At 38.2% G+C, this 20,889-nt stretch overlaps 1 protein-coding gene across 1 annotated transcript in view; it reads left to right on the plus strand.

Annotated features, from left to right (window-relative positions):
* LOC120312379 (probable acyl-CoA dehydrogenase 6) overlaps positions 1–18,975 on the plus strand; it is a 53,044-nt gene extending 34,069 nt beyond the window's left edge. The window contains 7 exon segments of the mRNA XM_039353043.1: positions 5,076–5,102; positions 5,992–6,132; positions 11,409–11,582; positions 11,756–11,771; positions 13,335–13,474; positions 13,575–13,725; positions 16,731–18,975. Of these exon segments, the coding sequence (XP_039208977.1) occupies positions 5,076–5,102; positions 5,992–6,132; positions 11,409–11,582; positions 11,756–11,771; positions 13,335–13,474; positions 13,575–13,725; positions 16,731–16,821 (740 nt within the window). The 3' untranslated portion in view covers positions 16,822–18,975.
* The last annotated feature ends 1,914 nt before the right edge of the window (positions 18,976–20,889 follow it).

A 20,889-nucleotide genomic window follows, 5' to 3' on the forward strand; every position in this document is an offset into this window, starting at 1 on the left:
TGAGGGCAATGAATGCCGCCACCTGTTTATTGGACCCGTGCCCCTCCTGGCTGGTTTCTGCCAGTAGGGAGGTGACACGAGGCTGGTTCCAGGTGATAATCAACGCCTCCTTGATGGAGGGGTCTTTCCCGCAACCTTTAAAGGAAGCGGTGGTGAGGCCCCTCCTCAAGAAGCCTTCCCTGGACCCAGCTGTTTTGAAGAACTTTTGTCCTGTCTCCAACCTCCCCTTTGTGGGGAAGGTTGTAGAGAAGGTGGTGGCGTCCCAACTCTTGCGATCCTTGGATGAAACTAATTATCTGGACCCTTTTCAATCTGGTTTCAGGCCCGGCTACAGCACTGAGACTGCTTTGGTCGCACTGACCGATGACCTCTGGCGAGCCCAGTATAGGGGTCATTCCTCTATCCTGGTGCTTCTTGACCTCTCAGTGGCTTTCGATACAATCGACCATGGTATCCTTCTGCGTCGTCTCGGAGAGGTGGGGGTGGGCAGCACCGTATTGCAGTGGTTCTCCTCCTACCTCTCTGACAGGTCACAGTCAGTGTTGGCGGGCGGACAGAGATCGACCCCTAGGCGCCTCGATCATGGGGTGCCTCAGGACTCGGTCCTGTCCCCCCTCCTTTTAACATCTACATGAAACCGCTGGGTGAGATCATTCGGCGACACAGGGTGAGGTATGATCAGTATGCGGATGATACCCAATTATATATCTCCACCCCATGTCCTTTCAGTGAAGCAGTCGACGTGATGTGCCAGTGCCTGGAAGATGTGAGGGTCTGGATGGGGGTGAACAGGCTTAGACTCAACCCTGACAAGACCGAGTGGCTCTGGGTCTTGCCTCCCAAAGGTCAACTGGATGGTCCATCATTAGTCCTGGGGGGGGGGCAAATTTACCTCCCTCAGTGCAGGCACGCAACTTGGGTGTCCTCCTGGACTCACAGCTAAATTTGGAACAACATCTATCGGCTGTGGCCAGGGGGACCTTTGCCCAGGTTCGCCTGGTGCACCAGTTGCGGCCTTATTTGGACCGGGAGGCTTTGCTCATGATCACTCATGCCCTTGTCACCTCAAGACTGGATTACTGTAATGCGCTCTACATGGGGCTACCCTTGAAGAGTGTTCGGAGGCTGCAGTTGGTTCAGAATGCAGCCGCGAGAGCGATTGTGGGCGCGCCAACGTACGCCCACGTGTCACCTATCCTCCGCGAGCTGCACTGGCTTCCTGTGGGTCTCCGGATGCAATTCAAGGTGTTGGTTATCACCTTTAAAGCCCTTCATGGCATAGGGCCAGATTACTTACAGGACCGCATACTGCCGCACAGTTCCCAGAGACCGGTGAGGTCCCATAGATTGGGCCTCCTTCAGGTCCCGTTGGCCAGACAATGTCAGCTGGCAGGCCCTCGGGGAAGGGCCTTTTCTGTGGTGGCTCCGACCTGGTGGAATCAACTTCCCCCCGAGGTTCGAACTACTCCCACCCTGCCGGCCTTTAAGAAAGCCGTTAAAACTCTCCTGTTCCGGCAGGCCTGGGGCTGATGTCCCTGGGGGGGGGGGCAGGGTATGATTGGACACGTGGTATGATTGTATTATTTTATTGTTTTATTGTTAGATGATTGTTTTAATTTTGTACGCCGCCCTGAGTCCTTTGGGATTGGGCGGCATATAAATAAAATTAAATAAATAAATAAATAAATTACAGCTTGATTGAATTTGTGAGCTGTAATTAATTTTTCTCCTATGGACTCCTTGGTGTCTCTGAGTTTACAGATGTTTTGTCATTAGACAAATTCACATGGACCATTCATTAAAGTTGTATCTAGTCTTGTAGCAAAACGTCTGTGAGCAAATAACCAAGCTCAGAGAGCACCAAGTACTTCATAGTTCAATCCTGGGCTACAGATATTCTCTTCTATTGGAATTCTTCTCTTTTCTACCAGCTTAAATAAATAGGAATATTAAAATATGCTATTAAAATATTTTAATAAGGCCAAGTTTATTTTCTCTTCTTGTATATATTTTATCTTAATAATCTATAGGGTTTATCATTTCTACCTTGACAACTATTCAAATCAAACAATTAAGACAACACTTTCCCATCTTTTTTATGGACCACAGTTCCCTTAAATATTTATAGAGCTTCAGAACTAATGCTTCTGTTTCTTTGTGAAGCAGTGAAAATCTAAAGTGGCTCAAATGTAATGTTGATTATTGTCTGCACAAAGTACAATATTTAGTGAATGGAAATAGGGTAATAGGGACAAAGAAGGCGTGGGATTGGATTAAAGGGTTCAAAGGAAGTCGGGGCAGACAAAAGAGCCACTAAATTGAATTGACCAATTGCCATGAATTGGTATCAGGTAATTTAAAAAAAAACACTAAAACCCATGTATTAAAAACTTTTTTTTACATTAAAAGAAGTGGAAATGCTTCTCTGGAAAACTCCTATGTATAAGGTGGGGGGAAGGAATATTAGTAGCAACTCCACTTGTATGTGTTTGTGTGGGAGAGAGAGAGAGAGAGAGGGAGAGAGAGAGAGAGAGAGAAAGAAAAAAAGAAAGAAAGAAAGAAAGAAAGAAAGAAAGAAAGAAAGAAAGAAAGAAAGAAAGAAAGAAAGAAAGAAACATACATTACTGCAGGTAGTTCTCAACTTATAACCAGATTTAGCCCAAAATTTCTGTTTCTAAGGGAGACAGTTGTTAAATGATTTTTGCCCCATTTTACGATCCTTGCCACAGTTGCTAAGTGAATGACTGCAATTGTTAAGTTAATAACATGGATGTTAAGTCAATCTGGCTTCCCCACTGACTTTGCTTCTCAGGTGGTCACCCATAGGACCATGGTGGCGAACCTATGGCACACGTGCCATAGGTGGCATGCACAGTCCTCCCGGCTTGTTCTGCGGCCTCATGGCAGCCGCATTGGGTACAACGTGCGAGGCAGTAAAGAGCCCCGTCGCACCGAAACTGAGGGGCTGGCAGGCTGTGACTGCTGATGGACACAGTTGGCCCCCATGCGCTCACTATGTGCGGAGGCCAATGGTGTCAGGCAGTTGCCGCCCCGGCCCCTGCCTTGCCTTGCCTTGCCCTGCAGCAATGGCACCCCTGCCCTGCCCCCTGCCTCACTTCACCTCACCCTGTAAGATAAGCTTTCTGCCCACAGCCCCACCCACCAGAGACCCCTGGATCTCTCCCAACCCTGCCTGGCCCCCATAGGCGTCCCTCCCCACAAGCAGCATTGAGGTGGCCACACCCATCCCGGCCATACCCACCCAGTCTGCCATGACCACTGCAGCCACGCCTACCCAATGGGCCACGCCCACCCAGCACCCGATGATATATAAGTGGGTTTGGGGTTGCAGTTTGGGCACTCAGTCTCTAAAAGGTTCGCCATCGCTGCTATGGGGGAATCACACACACACACACACACACACACACACACACACACACACTGCAATCATCATAAATATGAATCAATTGCCAAGCATTCCAATTCTGATCATGTAACTATGGGGGTATTGCAATGGTTGTAAGTGTGAAAAATGGTCATAAATCCCTTTTTTCTGTGCCTCTGTAACTTCGAACAATCATTAAATGAACTGTTGTAAGTCAAGGACTACCCATGAATGTTTCTTCTGCTATAGACAGAAATTAATAGGTATTTTTTATTGTTGTTTTACAATTTTTAGAGAACAAAGTTCTTTCACCTTTTACTCTAAGATTTTAATGTGACCCTTCTTTTTATAATCCTGTCTAATTATTAAACCGATAAACTGTAAGTTCATCTTTTTCTATTTCATGCAAAAAAAAAAAAATATAAGGAGTTTCCAATTAGCAATGGGTATAGTCAAGTGATTCAGAAGAGTATAAAAGTTTTAGTAAATCAAAGAATACTAGACTCTTTATTTTTATTTATATATCAGTATATTTACTGAATTAACTAAAAATTCAGCCTAGTTTGAAGTTGGGACACTGTAGAGGAATCAGGTTCATTTAAAGGTTAAATCCTTAATTTCCAATGTATATAAAATAAATTGGTAGGTACTTGTTATGACAGCAATTGAAATTGGGGGTGTTATATGAGTGTTGCTGTCATAAAGCATGCCATCATATATTTCATTGCTTAGTGACAACAATCCCAGCATTCCTGGTTGCTGTCAGCTAGGGCAGGGCTTTTCAACCTCCTGGCACTGATCCTGGTGCTTCCATGAGCCCTGACAGCCCTGAAGCACCGATCAGCTGGAAAGAGGCACTGATCTTGGCGCTTCCGCTGAGCCCTGACAGCCCTGCAGCTCCAGCCATCTCTCGCTCAGGCTTGTGTGGTGCTGCCACCGGTTCAGCTCATTTCCCTCCCCCGCTACCACTTTAATAGGATGGTTGCGTGCCACCTGCCAGGTGCCAATGTACCATAGGTGGTACCCGTACCACTGGTTGAAAAGCCCTGAGCTAGAGTACATGGATTATTAATTGGGAAGTGGCAGGAGTCACAAGAAGTGCCAGGAGGCTGCTGCAGGAAAATGTGGGATGCAGGATCATAAGGGAGGCCCTGAGAAGCCTGTGGCAGGGTGTGTGCAGGAAGAGGGCTTGGGAAATGAGGCACAAGCTGCACACAAATGCAACAATGCTGGGGAGTGGATGGCACAGGCAGGATGTGAGAACAGAAAGGGTAATGGGTGGGTGGCATGGAGGGAGCATGAGCACTGTGGAGGACAGTTCATTAGAGCAACCTATGATCTTCCCTGCTAGCTTCCACTTTGACTTTGCTTGTGGGAATATTGTAAACGGTAATCACATGATCACTGGATGCTGCAACTTTCCAAGTGCCAGTTATCAAGTGCCAGTCAGTTGCTAAATGCTTGTCAGCAGGGAAGACTGCAAATTGCAATAACATGACCATAGAATAAAGCAGCTTCATAAATGGAGCCAATTGCCAAGTACTCAAATCACAATCACAGGGCCATTAGGGCACTATGACAAGTGAAATTTCAAAGACCGGTCATAAGGATTACTCATTTAGCACCACCGTCACTTCATATAGTGCGGCTCTTCACATTCCTTACTATTTTTTTTGTCTCTTGTACCTAGATATCAAGACCAAAGCTGTAAGAAAAGGTAAGGTGACCAACTGTCCTCCTTTAGGGAGGACAGTCCTCCTTTTGTGAGTTCTGTCCTCCCTTGAAAAGTGTTCTCCTACATGTCCTCCTTTTCGATATTTGAAGACTAATCTGCAGGGCTTTTTTTTTCTCATAGAATTCTTAGAACGGCGTTCCAGCACCTTTTTTGATGTTTTTTTTTCAACTTTTGCATGAGCTGTGCTACTCCCACTATTGGCTTTCGAAAGCCAATAGGAATTGCTGCTGAGCGTGCCAAAACACCCGGCTGGCAAACCTTGCACATGTAAGTTATCTGCAGCGAAGGTAAATTGGCAGGAACTTTTCACCCCTCCCTGCTACCCAACTGCACCATCTCCTAGTTAGTCCCGAAGATACCTGGAGGAGACTGGAGCAGCGATACAACGGTCACTTTCTCTTGATCTTCGGCCCTGTGGGAGCCGCGGGGCCTGCTCTACACGGGATTGCACAGGGTGGGGGGTGGTGCTGGCAGGGCGGCTGCAGACAAGGTGTGTCGAGCCACGGGGCCTGCTCTACATGGGGTTGCACAGGGTGGGGGGTGGTGCTGGCAGGGCGGCTGCAGACAGGGTGTGTTGACGGCGGGCGAGGCCAGAGCGGGTGCAGCTGGTGCTTTGGGAGCTGCAGGGCCCGCTCTACACGGCGGGGCAGCAGTGCTGGCGGGGCAGCTGCAGGTGGGGGCATGGCATGTAAGCATAATTACAATATAAAAGGTTATTGTTACAAATGTTTTTATTATGCATTTATCATATTATAGTATATTCTGTATTATTGTTGCAATGAATAAAATGTTTCTTTTATTTACGATATTTTTTCTTCAATTTATTTGTGTCCTCCTTTTCATTGTAAAAAAGTTGGTCACCTTAGAAAAGGTGATGACTATGTGATAAATGGTAGCAAAATGTGGATCACTTCTGGATTTCAGGCAGACTGGATGTGCCTCTTGGCAAACACAAAGGATGGACCACCCCACAAAAACAAATCACTTCTATGCCTGCCAATGAAGCTGCCTGGTAATAAAGTTAAGATAAATTGTTCTCAGAAAAAAAACTAGTATAAAAAAGTAAAACTTAAAAATTAGAGGAGTGGAAATTCATATTTAAACCTCATAAATCATCAGGAAACATATCCCTTCCAAATGATGACAATCTTTTTGAGGCAAAATAGTGTTGGGTATGAGAATTTCAAAAATGTATATTGTGATAGCGCCTTTCTAAGACTAATACAAAATCTTCAAATAGCTATCAGGCTTTCCAAATTAAAAACAGAAATCTTAATTGAATTTTCACAGGGGGGGGGTTGTTTTTGTTTTCTTTCTTAAAAGTTGAAGCAAAGCAAATAAGTACTTAAAATTGAAAAAACCTCAACAACAATTTGATATAATTGAAAGTTATCTGCTCAAACTTATGGCATAATAGGTTTTTTTGTGTGCTATAAATTTATTGCATGACTATTTCATTGTTAATTGAGATATCAGTCATTAACAGCAGGGTCAGGAAAGAAGAAGAAATTAGTAGAAACAAAATTATTTTTAGATTACCACTCCTATTTCATGCATTTTGCACAATATCTCTCATGAGTTGTAGCCTGCTGTAGGAACAGATAATTAGAAGCTGCTACTGATTATAAAATAGTACTTGTAAAAATATCAGTAGAAATATCCAAAGAAAAACGGATTAAGGCTATCACTTGCAATATTCCAAATGTCGCATCATTGATTGATATTAGGGCATTTTGAAATTATAATTTCTGTTTTCATTACATTTTTTTATTCCTAACATGCTGTTCTCTTTTTTTCTTTCATTTTGGTTGGATATTGGATTAACATCTTCATTTAACTGTTTTTTATTACTCACACATCAAGTTAATGCTAGCTCTGATCCCATTAGCTTGCATGAATAGTTAGGTTCCTTGGCACCCATGTATATCATTTTGTACTTGCGTCATGTAGAATGACAACTACATTTTAACATCCATTTTCCTAATCTGCAGAGGTCGCTATTTAGTTCTTTGCAGTTTATTATGGTTTTTATATCACTCTGAACAATTTAGTATTTTTACCAACTTCACTCTTCTACAAGTCACATTCAATTCTTTTATAAATATTTTATAAATCGTATATAAATATTTTAAAAGGCATCATTCCTAAAATAGAACCTGGCGGACCCCACAAATTATATCTTCCCTTCTAAGAAATATCCATTTACTCCTATGTATTGTTTTCTGTTATTTAACTTGATGCTTATACACAAGAGGACCTACCCTTTTTTTCATGGTTCTTAAACTTACTGAGAAATATTTGATGAGTGTGTTATCAAAATGTTTTCTTGAAAAACCTAAGTAAATAATGTCTACTGGTTCATCCTTATCAAATTTATTAATATCCTAAAATATTCATATAGATTAATTAGATAGGACTTTCCTTTGTGAGCATGTTGGATATCCTTCAGCAAGGCCTATGTCTCAAGGGTGACTGTCAAGTTTTTTCACACTAAGTACACAGATGAATATCACTCAGAAATGCTATTAATAATGAAGAAATTATGAAGTCAGTTTTCCCAATATGTCTGGGGCACAGGATCTGGTGAAGGAACAAATAACAATACCATTTAAATGGGAAAGTTTTATAGCTGCTTGAAAGTCGATAAACGCACTTTGGGAAATTTCGTAAGTGCTAGTCCTCTGAATCTTGAATGTGTTATTAAATATAATATTAGGGTAGTTGTTTTTAACAGATGGGAGTTCAACTAACATAGGAAGAACAAAAGCACAATTGAGAATGTTCTCTATCCAAAAAAGAACTAATGCTAAGGTACCACTCAATCTTAATTGCACTCTCTTAGTAGTTAAAAATATAAATGAAATTTTTGGATTAGTGAAGTTACTTTAAACAATCAAAGGATTATATTATTTAAAATTGTTCTAAGACCACTGATGAGTAATTCTAAGGAAAGAAATAAGACTGAAGGTTTTTTCAAACAAATTACACTGATTAAGCTATGAATGATTTTTTTCCAATTTTCCAATATAAGGACAACAACACTTTTATTGACAATTTAAAAAAAAACAGAATTGGGCTGTAATACTGAGTCATGCTGCAAACCTGTCTGGTCTTAGTAAAGCTAGTAATTCTTATATACAGACAAGAAATTAGACAGCCATTTGTCTGAAATGCCTGAGCAGGGGGTTGGACTAGATGACCTCCAATATCCCTTCCAACTTTTATAATTATTATTATTGTTGCTGTTGTTATCTGTTAATTTTTTAAAATTAGGTTGAGCCGACACTCCCATGTTGCTGATATGGAATAGCATTCTTTATATATAAAATAGTGCATATAATCTAGGAAATACCATTAAAACCTATTATTTATCATCTTTAAGAAGAACCACCCATCTCCCTCATAGAAGGACTCTGGGCAGTATACAGTAAAATATTAAAAACATAAAAACAATACATTAAATTTAAAAGAGGCAATGAATGTTTAAAAAAAAAATTAAAAGGTGGAGGGAGGGGTTTCAGGATAGTAATCAGCTCCATGGTTGTGTGCTTCTCTGCATGCCCCAAGCAAAGCCACAAGAGCCACCTTTTTAAGCATTTATGGAAGGCCAAGAGAGTGGGTGCCCACCTCACTTCAAAGAGAGATTGTTCCACATTCCAGGAACAATGGCAGAGAAAGTTTTTCCTCCTGGACCCTGCCAGTTGGAATTTTTTGGTTGACAAAATCCATAACATACCTTCCATGTCTCATGGGTAGGATGGGCTGATATAACAGGATGAAGACAGTCCCAGAAGTAACATGGCCCTGAAGGGCTTTAAAGATCATTGCCAACACCTTGAATTGGACTCAGAAGCAAACTAATACCCAATGCAACTCATGCAACAGAGGTATTACATGCACTATTTTGGGGGTGCTTCTAGCTGCATTTTGTACCAGCTGAAGCTTCTTGATACTTTTCAAGGATAAGTCAGTGCAGTAGTCCAAACAGGAGATGACCAGGGCATGAATCTCCAGAAAGTTCCCTATCTAGGAAAAAAAGTAGCTGCACATAATACAAAGTGGAGCAAAGGCCCTCCTAGCCTGTTCTTTGAGCAGTCGCCATGAGCCTCTCACTTTCTGTCAACAGTAATTGAAACCAACCTAAGAAGAAGGAGGTGAAGCTGTACAGAACCATGCCACCCTAAGTTGGCTCAAAAGACTATTTTTATTTTATTTTTTATTATTTTTATTTATTTTATTTTCCACCTATCTTACCACAGATAACTCTGCATGGTTCACAATATTAAAATGATAAAACCTGTACACAATACCAATAAAATATTATAAAAATATAAATATATTTTATATTTTTATAAAAATATTTTATATTTATAAAAATATAAATATAAATACTCTAAACGCTATCCTAGTCAAAAGTATTGAAAACCACTGAGACGTCAAGAGGACCTCGGATGGATGCATTGCCTCCATTCCATTCCCACCATGGAGCATCCATGAAATTATCAATGCTGTTTCAGCCCCGTATCTGGGCCTGAAATTCACCAAAAGGGTCCAGATAACCTGTTTCCTCCAGGATTCAAAGGGAAGATGGAAGACTTGGTAAAAATTGCCTAAACAATAGGGTCCACCGACGGCTTCTTGAGGAGGGGACATATCAGTGTCTCTTTAAAAGGAGCTAGAAACTATTGTATGCACATCAAATAGGCAGCAAATGCATGGCCTTAAGAAATTGTGGAATGTGTTCTTGTAGTAAGAATTGATCCATGAAGTATGTCCAAAGATACTTGACAAGCAATATTCAGAGATCCCCACCTGGATTTGTTTCAAGTAAAAAATACTACCGTATTTTCCAGCGTATAAGACGACTCGGTATATAAGATGACCCCCGACTTCGGAGAAGATTTGCATGGTTAGAAAGTCGTCTTATACACCAGAAAATACGGTAAATGATCTTCACAAGCTGCAGATGATTTATTCAAATGGTCTTCTCAATATGAAATAGCTTATGTTCCTGTTAAGTAATGATCATAAGCCAAAGTGATCAAATTTTATGCAGCATCACAAAACTCTGGTCCTCAGCAATTACCTTTTTCAACTCATCCTTTTTTTTTTAAAGAAAAAAAATTAAGTTGTGACTCATAGAATGAAATTATGACCCCAGGGCTTCAGGCTGTCTACAAATAGAGAACTGGAAAATGACCAACGCACTTCAACTTTTAAGAAGGTCCCATGGGAAGATCCAGTAAGACAAAATTACCAAATATCTGAAACTCAGACCTTATTCAATAATTACAAGCTGCTTAGAAGACAATAAAATACATTGGAAGAAGTAATTCTGATAAAGGAGAATATTTGTAGCTCAAGTTTGAAATGAGGGGTCCTTGGTGCTCTCTGAGCTTGCTTGTTTTCTTTGTAGATGTTTCATTATCCAAACTAGGTAACATCATCAGATGACATGATTCTCCTGTATAAAATGTACTCTCACTTCAGTTATTTAGTTTTAATACAGCAATATCTTGTTTATATAGAGAAGGAAACCTAAATTGATTTAGAGTGTTGTTTTGCTCTAAGTTATTTAGATTAGCTTTTGACTTTGCAGAATATAGCATTTGTCTGTGCTGTATTCTTCCTTCTTTCTTTTTTATTCAAATCTATAAATTTGTAAATTCATTGATCCAGATGGAACTTAGACTATCCAGTCAAAAGTCCCTGATTCTTTCAGGCATATTTTTTTCCCATTTGGAATTAGTGACAGTACTGTATGAAAAGTCTCAAAATACATACAGAAACACCACAGCATATTGTGAGTGACTGGTAGTTAGAATACTATTCCTAGTGTAAATAAAGGATATTATCAAATGACATTCTTGACAAGCCAATACACAAGGAATTTTATTTGTTGTTCAGGAAAATAATAGGCATATTTCACAGTAAAAAAAGCGACCATTCATGTTTATGTGTTTATCATATATAAAGATTGCCCATTCAGTCTCAGAGTGACTCTTTAATTTTGTCTTCCTCAAATCAGAAAGGATCATTTTTCAGGCTTGTGAATAGATTATCTACTTAACATTGTTTAGTATTCCAATTTTCTTATTGACAATGGTAGCTTTTGCCCCCTCAAATGGAAACATTAATTTTACTAACACTTGCCCTTTTTTAAAGATGAATTTTAATTAGGTTATAAAGGAAGCCATAATGTAATTGTCATTGAATGTCCCACATAAGCAATTCATATTATTCATTTGTATTAATCATTTCCCTTGATCTAGAAACACTCATTTTCAGGTATTCACATTGCTAGGAAAATTAACAAGCTTGGTATGAGATCATCTGATACAGTCGAAGTCTTCTTTGAAAATGTCAGAATTCCCAGCAAATACCTTATTGGGGAAGAAGGAATGGGATTTATTTACCAGAAGTTGCAATTCCAAGAAGAACGAATGTGGGGAGTAGCCTCAGGTAAGTAATAAGCCACACTGTCCGGCCACTAAGATGGCTTTTGCTTACAAAACAATGTGGAAAGTTGATTTTGGCAGTAAAATATAACAATTCTCTCAATTATGAATGTGGAAGCCAAATTGTATGCATTTCCATAGCTGCAGATTCCTTCCATATAGAAATCTGTGAAAAAGCATTTGTTCCCATTCAGTTTTTCTGAATTTTGAATATTTTTGCCATTACATGTTACCAAAATTTTATATGGGTCTCTCTGTTATATAACAGGCTCTGATGAAAAACACCAAATATTTATTGTCTGATAAACCACGTTGTCTGTTTTGCTTTGGTTTGGCAAGATGAGCAGTGTACAACTTTAATAAATAAAATAAATATTTTAAAAACATCAGTTCAGTTAATACAACTAAAAAACAAACCATAACAGTTGTTTGAATACACTTAATTTGGATCAGCTCTTCTCTATATCAATTTCACAAAGTTTGGTTCTCCTTATTACAGTGAAGTGCTCTCCAGAGAACATATGACAACTTCCACAATAAAGTCATTGTTGCCTATCAGTCGGGACGATACTACAAGGCCATGTGGAAACTCTAGGACTCCACTACTCTAAAGTTAAAAAAATAGTTCTGTGTAGTGAAAGTTTGGAACAACAGAGAAACTTCTATTTTATCTTTTTTTTAAAATAGTGAAGTAAAAAAAAAACCTGACTCTAGCCAGATCAAGAAAGGTCTGAAAAGCCAAGCATATTCTGAGATTCCTGGAAATGTTATCCTGTACTTTGGGAATATTCTTGAGAGATAGCCATTGTTTCAAATTGGCTAAAAAGCATCTGGTTGACCTTCCAGATATATGGACCTTTTCAGGTTCCATAGGTACTATTATGTTTGATGAAAACCAAAGAATTCCAGATTGGTTTTAATGAATCAAATAAATTAATTCCAAATCTCATATCCGTCATCACAGAGGTGGTAAGTTCATAGTTTGGACATGCTCTTCGGTCTCAGGATCTGGACTACTTGCTATGATACAAAACATGTCATACAATTCTGCAGAATATCAAGCCATATATGCATTGCAGATGGGTTATGGACCAAAGCAGTGTTGCCAAATAAGCAAGCAAATCTGTGAGAGATTGGATGAAGAATTAAGTCTGCATTTAGATACTCTAACTCAGGGGTAGTCAACCTTGGCTCTTTTATGATTCGTGGACTTCAACTCCCAGAATTCCTGAGCCAGCACAGCTGGCTCAGGAATTCTGGGAGTTGAAGTCCACGAGTCATAAAAGAGCCAAGGTTGACTACCCCTGCTCTAAATCTAAAAGCTGAAATATTGTAGCTAGTCTTGAGGCAAGCAGTTCAAATAATAAAAATGTCAAATTTTACTGAGCAAAGCAACGTGCTATGAAACAGGCAAAATCCCTGCATAATTATCAGGAAGCATTACTGCAGTTCAAGATGGTGCAACCACTTACTGAATTTTGAGGAGGTTGCTGACTTGTTCCACATTCATTGCATGTTGTCCATGAAACAATGAGTTTCATTGTGTTGAGTATTATTACTCCCTTTAAGTAATAGTAGCATTCATGGAAAGCTCTTGGTCATGTTCTATGGCAAAGATATGCAAAAATTCAGAAAAATCTGAAGGACGGGAGAGAGGCAGAGGGAGGGAGGGTGGGATGGGGAGACTTAACCTTCAGTGTAAAGGAATTAACTTTCATCTTTTATTATGTCACATTTTTAGAAATGATAGCTCTAGAAACCATGATAAAAGAAATTATACTTCTCAACGGAAGGCATTTGGCCAACCAATACATCACAATCAAATAGTGCATTTTCACCTGGATGAACTAGCGACTGAACTGGAACTCCTTCGTGCACTGCTATATGAGATGATAAGTAAATGCAGTAGAATTTTATTTCCAATGATCTAATAAAAGGTAATTTTATTTTTGAAAATATGTCTAACTTGATAGGCAAATTTGTATTTTTATTTGAGGTCTCTATATACGTGGTAATGATGTGACAAAACTTGTATCCATGGCCAAGCTAAAGTGTGGACGTCTATGTCAAGAGATTCCAGATAGCTGTCTCCAGTTCTGGGAAGGAATGGGGTACACTAATGAAGTGCTAGTGAGCAGAATGTACAGGTGAGAATGATTAACCCTTTAGTCTATGTGAGTGTACCTGTGCAAGTATGTAATGTTACAAGCATTCAAATTATTAATCAGGTATTCATATTTGATGTGTAGTTAATGTAAAATTTTAAGAAAATATATGTCTTATAATCCAAGGAACTTTATATACTTTGTATCCTGCAGGATATTTACAGTATACGTTTCTTAAATTCCTCATGCCTCATGTTAAGATCAAATGCACTCAAATCCACCCCCTCAAAAAAATCCTACAAATACACAGGGAGAACAGCTGAAGCAGTAATAGTAAACTTTTATTTCTGTTATTGACCAACAATATTTATATTCAATGTAAAATTAAATGCATTCCATTATGCCAATAGTTGAACTTAAGTACAATAAGAAGATGAGGTGGCTACAGGAACTACTATCTCAAGACAATGAACATATATACAATATATTTAATATGTGTATGTTTGTATATGCACGTGTAACACACACATACACCTGGAATACTGTGTCTAGGTTTGGTCAGCACAACATAAAAAAGATATTGAGACCCTAGAAACGATGCAGACAAGACCAAAAAATGACAATGAATTGTTGAGAGAACTAAGTATTCCTATGTGGCAAATCATTAAAGAGAGTTCCAACCTAGAACCAAGGAGAAACCAGTGAGAACAATTACTCAGTAGAATGTCTTACCTCTGAAAGTTGTGGCTGCTCCATCACTAGAGATTTTCAAGAAGAGACTGGACAGCCATTTGTCCAGAATTATATATACATGGCCTGCAAAAGAGCCCTTATTTCTATGTCTTGGATTATCGAGATAAGAATACAAAAATCTTGCAAAATGCAGCGAAATCTCCATCTTGCACATCCTATTTGTCTACTTTGGATACAGAGGATAAACCTAAATTCATAGGGTTCACAGAATGTATTTGAGTAATTTTTACTAATTTAAGTAAATGTTATATAATATCAGGATATACATGGCAAAAATTAAGTAAATGTTAAGTGTTACATAAAATTTTATATATTACATAAAAATTACATATAGTTTTAATGGTCATCCTTCTCCTATTCATTAGTCTGTTACACAGAAGTTTTAGTGTATTTTAAGATTTTTAATTGAACATTTTTTTCAATTAATCTATACAGTGTAAAACAATGCAATTGGTTAGGAGTTCGGATGTATTCTAGGATCTCTACATCTCATTTCTTATTATTATCATCTTCTAGGCCTGCATTAGTCAATTCTCAATGAAGAGTTTTGTGCTGTGAGGCGAAATGATCTCTTCTTTACTTTGAGGAAATGAAGAGGAAGTAAATTTTGCCTTAAACACTTTGCATTGCTTAAGGTGCAGCATTTACCTCTTCATTTGCAAAACCCTGAAGAACTTCTGCACAAGTGCTTTTGACAAGTGACAGATTATGCTAACCATACAGTTCCCTCATAAAAGTAGCTTGAAGGGGTTATTTTGCTTGAAACCTCATTGAAGATCCTTCAAAGATTTGCATAACCTTATTTTATTCTGCATGATCACGCTGAAAGCAGCTTTTTTCGGAATGTAACTTTTTTTTCCAGTGATTAAAAAGTACCCTAATCTATAATTCTTAGGTAGTCCTTGGTTAATGGCCACTCATTCAGCATCTATTCAAAACTGCAATCATGCTGAATAAGTGGTATAGATAGTCCTTGACTTAACATCAGTTCAAGTTACAACAGTACCGAAAAAGGGACGTATAACCATTTTTCTCACTTATGATCATTGATTTATGATTTACACTCAGATGCTTGACAAGTGGTTCATATTTATGACAACTGCAAGTGTCCTGGCATCATGTGATCCCCTTTTGCGACAAATGAAGTTAATGGAGAAGCCAGATTCTCTTAACAACCATGTTAATAATTTAACATCTGCAATGATTCACTTCACAAACATGGTAAGAAAAGTTGTAAAATGGAGCAAAACTAACTTAACAAAATTCTCAATTAGCAACATAAATTTTGGGCTCAATTGTGGTGATAAGTTGAGGACTAACTGTACTTGTAGACAATCCTTAGCATTCCAGCTGTTGCAATGCCCCATGAATAAGTGGTCACCATTTGCAACTTTGTTTGGCAGCTTCTGAGAAGCAAAGTCAATGGAGAAGCCAGCAAGAAATCACAAATGGGGATCATTCAATGTCCTCGCTTAGTAACCCACAGTGATTTGCTTAACAATGGCAACTGGGACTGACAGAATTGCTGTCACTAAGCAATGTGACTACATGACATCATTCTTTATATTTGTAGTGCTTAATGATGGTAATTCCAATCCCAATTGCTGTTGTAAACCAAGGACTACACATACTTGCAAATAGATAGTTCATTTCTAATTCAAGGAGGCATACCAAAATGGAATTGAAATAACTCTCCCCCCCCCCGCCCACCAAGGAATTAGCATGCTTTTCTGAGAGAGAGGATTGACTGGAATTTTGGGGAATTTTTATGGGCTGTATTTTTTCTGACATAGAAAAAATATGCATCAGAACAATTCTATTGAAAGCTATGGGCCCACACAGCCATCAAAATCATGGGGATTAATGCCTGTGTAACAGAAGATTAAACCTTACTGTGGATCCAGGACTGATATTCAAGATTGTGGTTTCCATTTTCCAAAGAGTAGAACTAGAGTAGGAATCTTGTTACCCAATTTATAATTATTTAGCTTGGCAACAGAGAAAAGTTGGCAAGATTTCCTTTGTAGGCTTTGGGTGCTATATATGCAGTCACACTCAGTTATAATTGCTGATCATTAGACTGAGGACCATTAGATTCTGTCCCAAACTAAAATGTTGTACTTATAAATCCAATACATTATAAGTGATGATAATGATTAGTATATTACAGCAACTTGCAATTTACGTTAGTTAAACAAGAACTGTTAAACAATATTTAGTATAACTGAAAGGGGAAACAGAACAGACAAATTTCACTTTATTGATACTTTCTTTTGCCTTTTCTGTCATGGCAGAGATTTAAGATTGATATCAATAGGAGGTGGTTCTGATGAAATCATGCTGTCTATTATATGCAAATACATGGGTATATTGCCACAAAAGTAAGTTTTGTGAATACTATAAATCTTTGCTACTGTTTAAATAATCTGTATTAGACAGCTTTTTTTATATGGGTACGATAAATATATCCAAAGGAATTACATTTTTAATTTTCATAATGATTTTTTTCTTGCATGTAAATTATACTTAAATTTAGCATCTATAAGGCTACTGAAAGTGTGCTGATGCACCTGAAAGCAGGTGTATTTTTTCCCCTGATTTCATGCAGTGAACACACCCAGGCCAGATCTGAAGCCCCTCTTCTGCTTTAAATGTGAATGCCTGCACATTCATACCTAGAATGTTTTTCTGGGTTTCTTTTAATTCTAAAAAGTGAATCCATCGTTTGCTTCTGAACAATGTAAGATAGGGATGTAATGTAAAAAATGTAATGATAGGATCAACCTAGGATTCTTATCCCAAATATTTTATAATCAAGATTTTCAAATATTAATCAAAGCTCTGATCACACATATTAGTTCATATAATTATTCCGTGCATCTCATAGATATTAACATATGCATTAATATTGCATATCTTAATGTTGTACCATACAATTATATTGATTTAAATAATTATTTAAATGTATTGTTTGTGTAACCTTGTTAGTAACAATTGAATAATACATAGAATGTATTCTATATTTATTTATAATATAATATGAATGTATTAAAGGCACCATTACTTTTCAAAAGATGTGGAAAAATGTCCACCTGTAGTTGACTATTTAGTTTAATTGAATATGGTGCCCGAAAAAGAATGGGTGCATGGTGTACATAGAGTTATGCATAGCTTAGATAAGAGAAAAGTTTTTATCCTTCTTTCACACTGTTAGAATTTCAAGTCATCTATTACCCAAACTAAATGCAGGGAGGCTAAAGATGGTAAGAAAGAAATATTTTTTCACATCATATACAGCTAATTTAGGGAATTCACTGCCAGCAGTTGTGATTACAGCAAGCAATTTGGACAGCTTTCAAAGAGAGCTGAATGGGTTCATTGAAGAATCAATGATGGCTAACATTGAAGATTTACTACCCCCTGCATCATAGGCTGCATACTCAAATATTGGTTATTGGGAAGTATTTATGAAAGGGAACCATTTTCCTCCAATTGAATTTTATGAGATTAAGACATTCAGATGTAACATCAGTAAACAGTGGGCTTGTAGTTAGTTACAAAAAAGCTATTTTAAATTGAAACATTAATCTGTATTCTCTTATTTTATAAGAACCAAAAAGGATGACCCCTGGAATTTTTAGAACTATATAGCAGGGGTCCCCAATACCCAGTCCATGGACCAGTACCAGACTGTGGCACACCAGCAACCAGGCTGCAGAAGAAGCAAAGCCCCATCCGCGGGATGCAGTCAGTACACAAAACCACGCTCCCTCCAATCCGCGGAAAAACTTCTCCCACGTAACCGGTCCCTAGTGCCCAAAGGGTGGAGACCTCTGCTATATAGCACAATTATGATGAAAAAAATCTCAACGTCAGTCAGCCTAATCATATTCTTCAAATGATTTAAAGCTTTAACATTAATAACTTTAGTTTTTCATTTTTCTTTCTTTTTATTATTGTAAATTCCTTAGAGCAGCCCACCAAACAAACAGCAAATAAATTTAATAAATGATACTGAAAAAGGAAACATTCCTATTGCATTTCTCTATATTTTAAATGATAAATATGTATAGTGTATATAAGCCTTACCATTAGTAAAATCAAAGATATTCTTCAGTATTTTCAATATAATAAAATAGGATATAATTTTTATAATTGAAGCATTTATATATGATTGGAATAAATTTCAAATCGTGAATTGTTCTACTACATTTTTTTAAAAAATCATTTCAATTGGAGAATTTGTCAGTATAAAATACATATAAATGAAACAAAGATATATTTGCTCCATATTGGTGTGACTCTATATGTTGGAACTGAAAAATGGATGGAAATTATCATTGCTGTTGAAATGGCCAATTGTGATGGTGACTAGAATCCTCACTTTAACACTTTAATGGGATCCTAGCTACATAGTGACTGGATTTGCATTATCAAACTTCTCAAGATAAATGCTGAAGATTCACTGGATATTTATCCAGCATCTAACTTAGCTTAATAAAAAATATTTACCAATTTTCTCAAAAAAAAAAAAAAAAATTCTGCATGCAAAACTTCTAAGAAGCTTAATATAACACTCAAGGTCATTCTCAAATTTGCAGGTGTGTTAAAAATAAACATCTATGAACTCAGCAAAAACAGTATAAAGTATTTAATATAGAGCAGTGGTTCTCAACCTGTGGGTCGGGACCCCATTTGGGGTCGAACGACCATTTCACGGGGGTCGCTAAATAACGCAGTCCGCCATTTTTCCCCCTTTTCCTTAGCTGTGCTACTCCCTTTTATTCTATTGGTTTTTGAAAGCCAATAGAATAGACTCTCTTGAATAGAGTCTAATTCTATTGGCTTTCAAAAGCCAATAGGAATTTTCTAGGCTGTCTCTGCCCTGCTGAGCCCGCCAAAAGTCCCATTCTGCAAACGGTGCTGCAAGTTGTCTGCAGTGAAGGCGAGCTGTCTGGAAGTTTCCACCCCTCCCTGTTGAGCAACTACTAAAAATGTAAGTAAAAGAGGGCCAGGGGTGGGAGGTGGGAGGCCAGTGGGCGCAGGGAGGGTTGCTGGTGCATGTGGGGCCCAGCGGGTGCCTTACCTCCCTTGGGTTGGGCCAGCTGGTGGCCCAGCTGGTGGTCAGCCTGCGCCATCTCTGCCGCTTGCCAGCTACGCCTCGGCTGGCGCAGGAGGAGGCACCACACATGCACGGCGCTCGCGGGCAGGGAAAGTACTCGACTTACAACCGGTTGTGTAGTCCTCGACTTATGACCAGTTGGGGTTGCGGCATTAAAAAGGTTGAGAACCACTGATATAGAGAATTAAATATATACTACCCTCAAATCAGATTTGACTTCTGGTATCTGCTTGGATAAATCCATTGATTATTACTTGGAAACATTTCAGAAGTGGTTTGCCATGCCCTCTTCCTATGGCTGAAAGTTAGTGACTGCTTAAAATCAACCAGCTGGCTACCATGTGTAAAGCAGAGCTAAAACTCGGGTTTTCCCACTTCTAGTCTAACACCTTAACAACTAGCTCTGAGCATGAATTTTAAAATCTCGAGTGACGCAATGGTTATAATACAGTATTGCAAACTAACTCTGCGCACAGCCTGGAGTTCTATCCTGATAGGCTTAAGATTGACTTAGCCTTCCATCTTTCTGAGGTCGGTAAAATGAGGGCCCAAATTATTGGGGACAATATGCTGATATCTGAAATCGGCTCAGAGAATGCTGTAAAACACTATGGAGTGGTATTTAATTTTAAGTACTGTTGCTATTGCTGTTTTAAAACAAGAATTGCAAGTTAAAAGAGATTAATTGAAACTCCTGTGAAGAAATCTTCATATGAGATAGGTAGGTATTCCTTATAGAGATAAAACATTTTTTTTTCAAAAAATAAATACTGAGGTTCTATAGTATTCTCATCACCAAAATTTATCTCTCTTCTTGGAACTTTATAAATGTCACCTTATTATCAGATTTCATATTCTGGAAGTTAACACTGTCCTACCAAATTAAAACAGCGACATTATTAATGGTGCAACTATCGAGTGTTGCTACTAGGAATATACCAATATATAATAAAACAGGCCATTTATTTAATGGGGATTTAATAGTTCATCTTTTAATTAAAGGGAATCTAACCTCTAAATTTATTTTTTCAAAACAAACAAAAAACAGCCTGTTTCACTATTACATTACATGAAACCTCAAACATTGTAACAGCGGGTTGTGCAACTGCTTTGCCTACCTAGAATGTTGCACAAACTGCCTATTGTAAGATAGTATAGTAAAATTAAAACTGCCTATTCTGGTCTTTTAACCCTAAACATAATAATAATGGAATCCCAGTATAGATATGTGGGTAAAGAACCACATGTTTGAATTGTGAGCCCCCTTTCTTTTCCCTCACACAACTGTATCGCAAAACTATTATAAAGTATATAATTAACTGCAAGCCAAA

The sequence above is a fragment of the Crotalus tigris genome, unplaced genomic scaffold (genome assembly GCF_016545835.1).
Source record: "Crotalus tigris isolate CLP2741 ecotype Arizona unplaced genomic scaffold, ASM1654583v1 scf7180000018489.288463, whole genome shotgun sequence".
In the NCBI taxonomy this organism is placed as follows: Eukaryota; Metazoa; Chordata; class Lepidosauria; order Squamata; family Viperidae; genus Crotalus; species Crotalus tigris.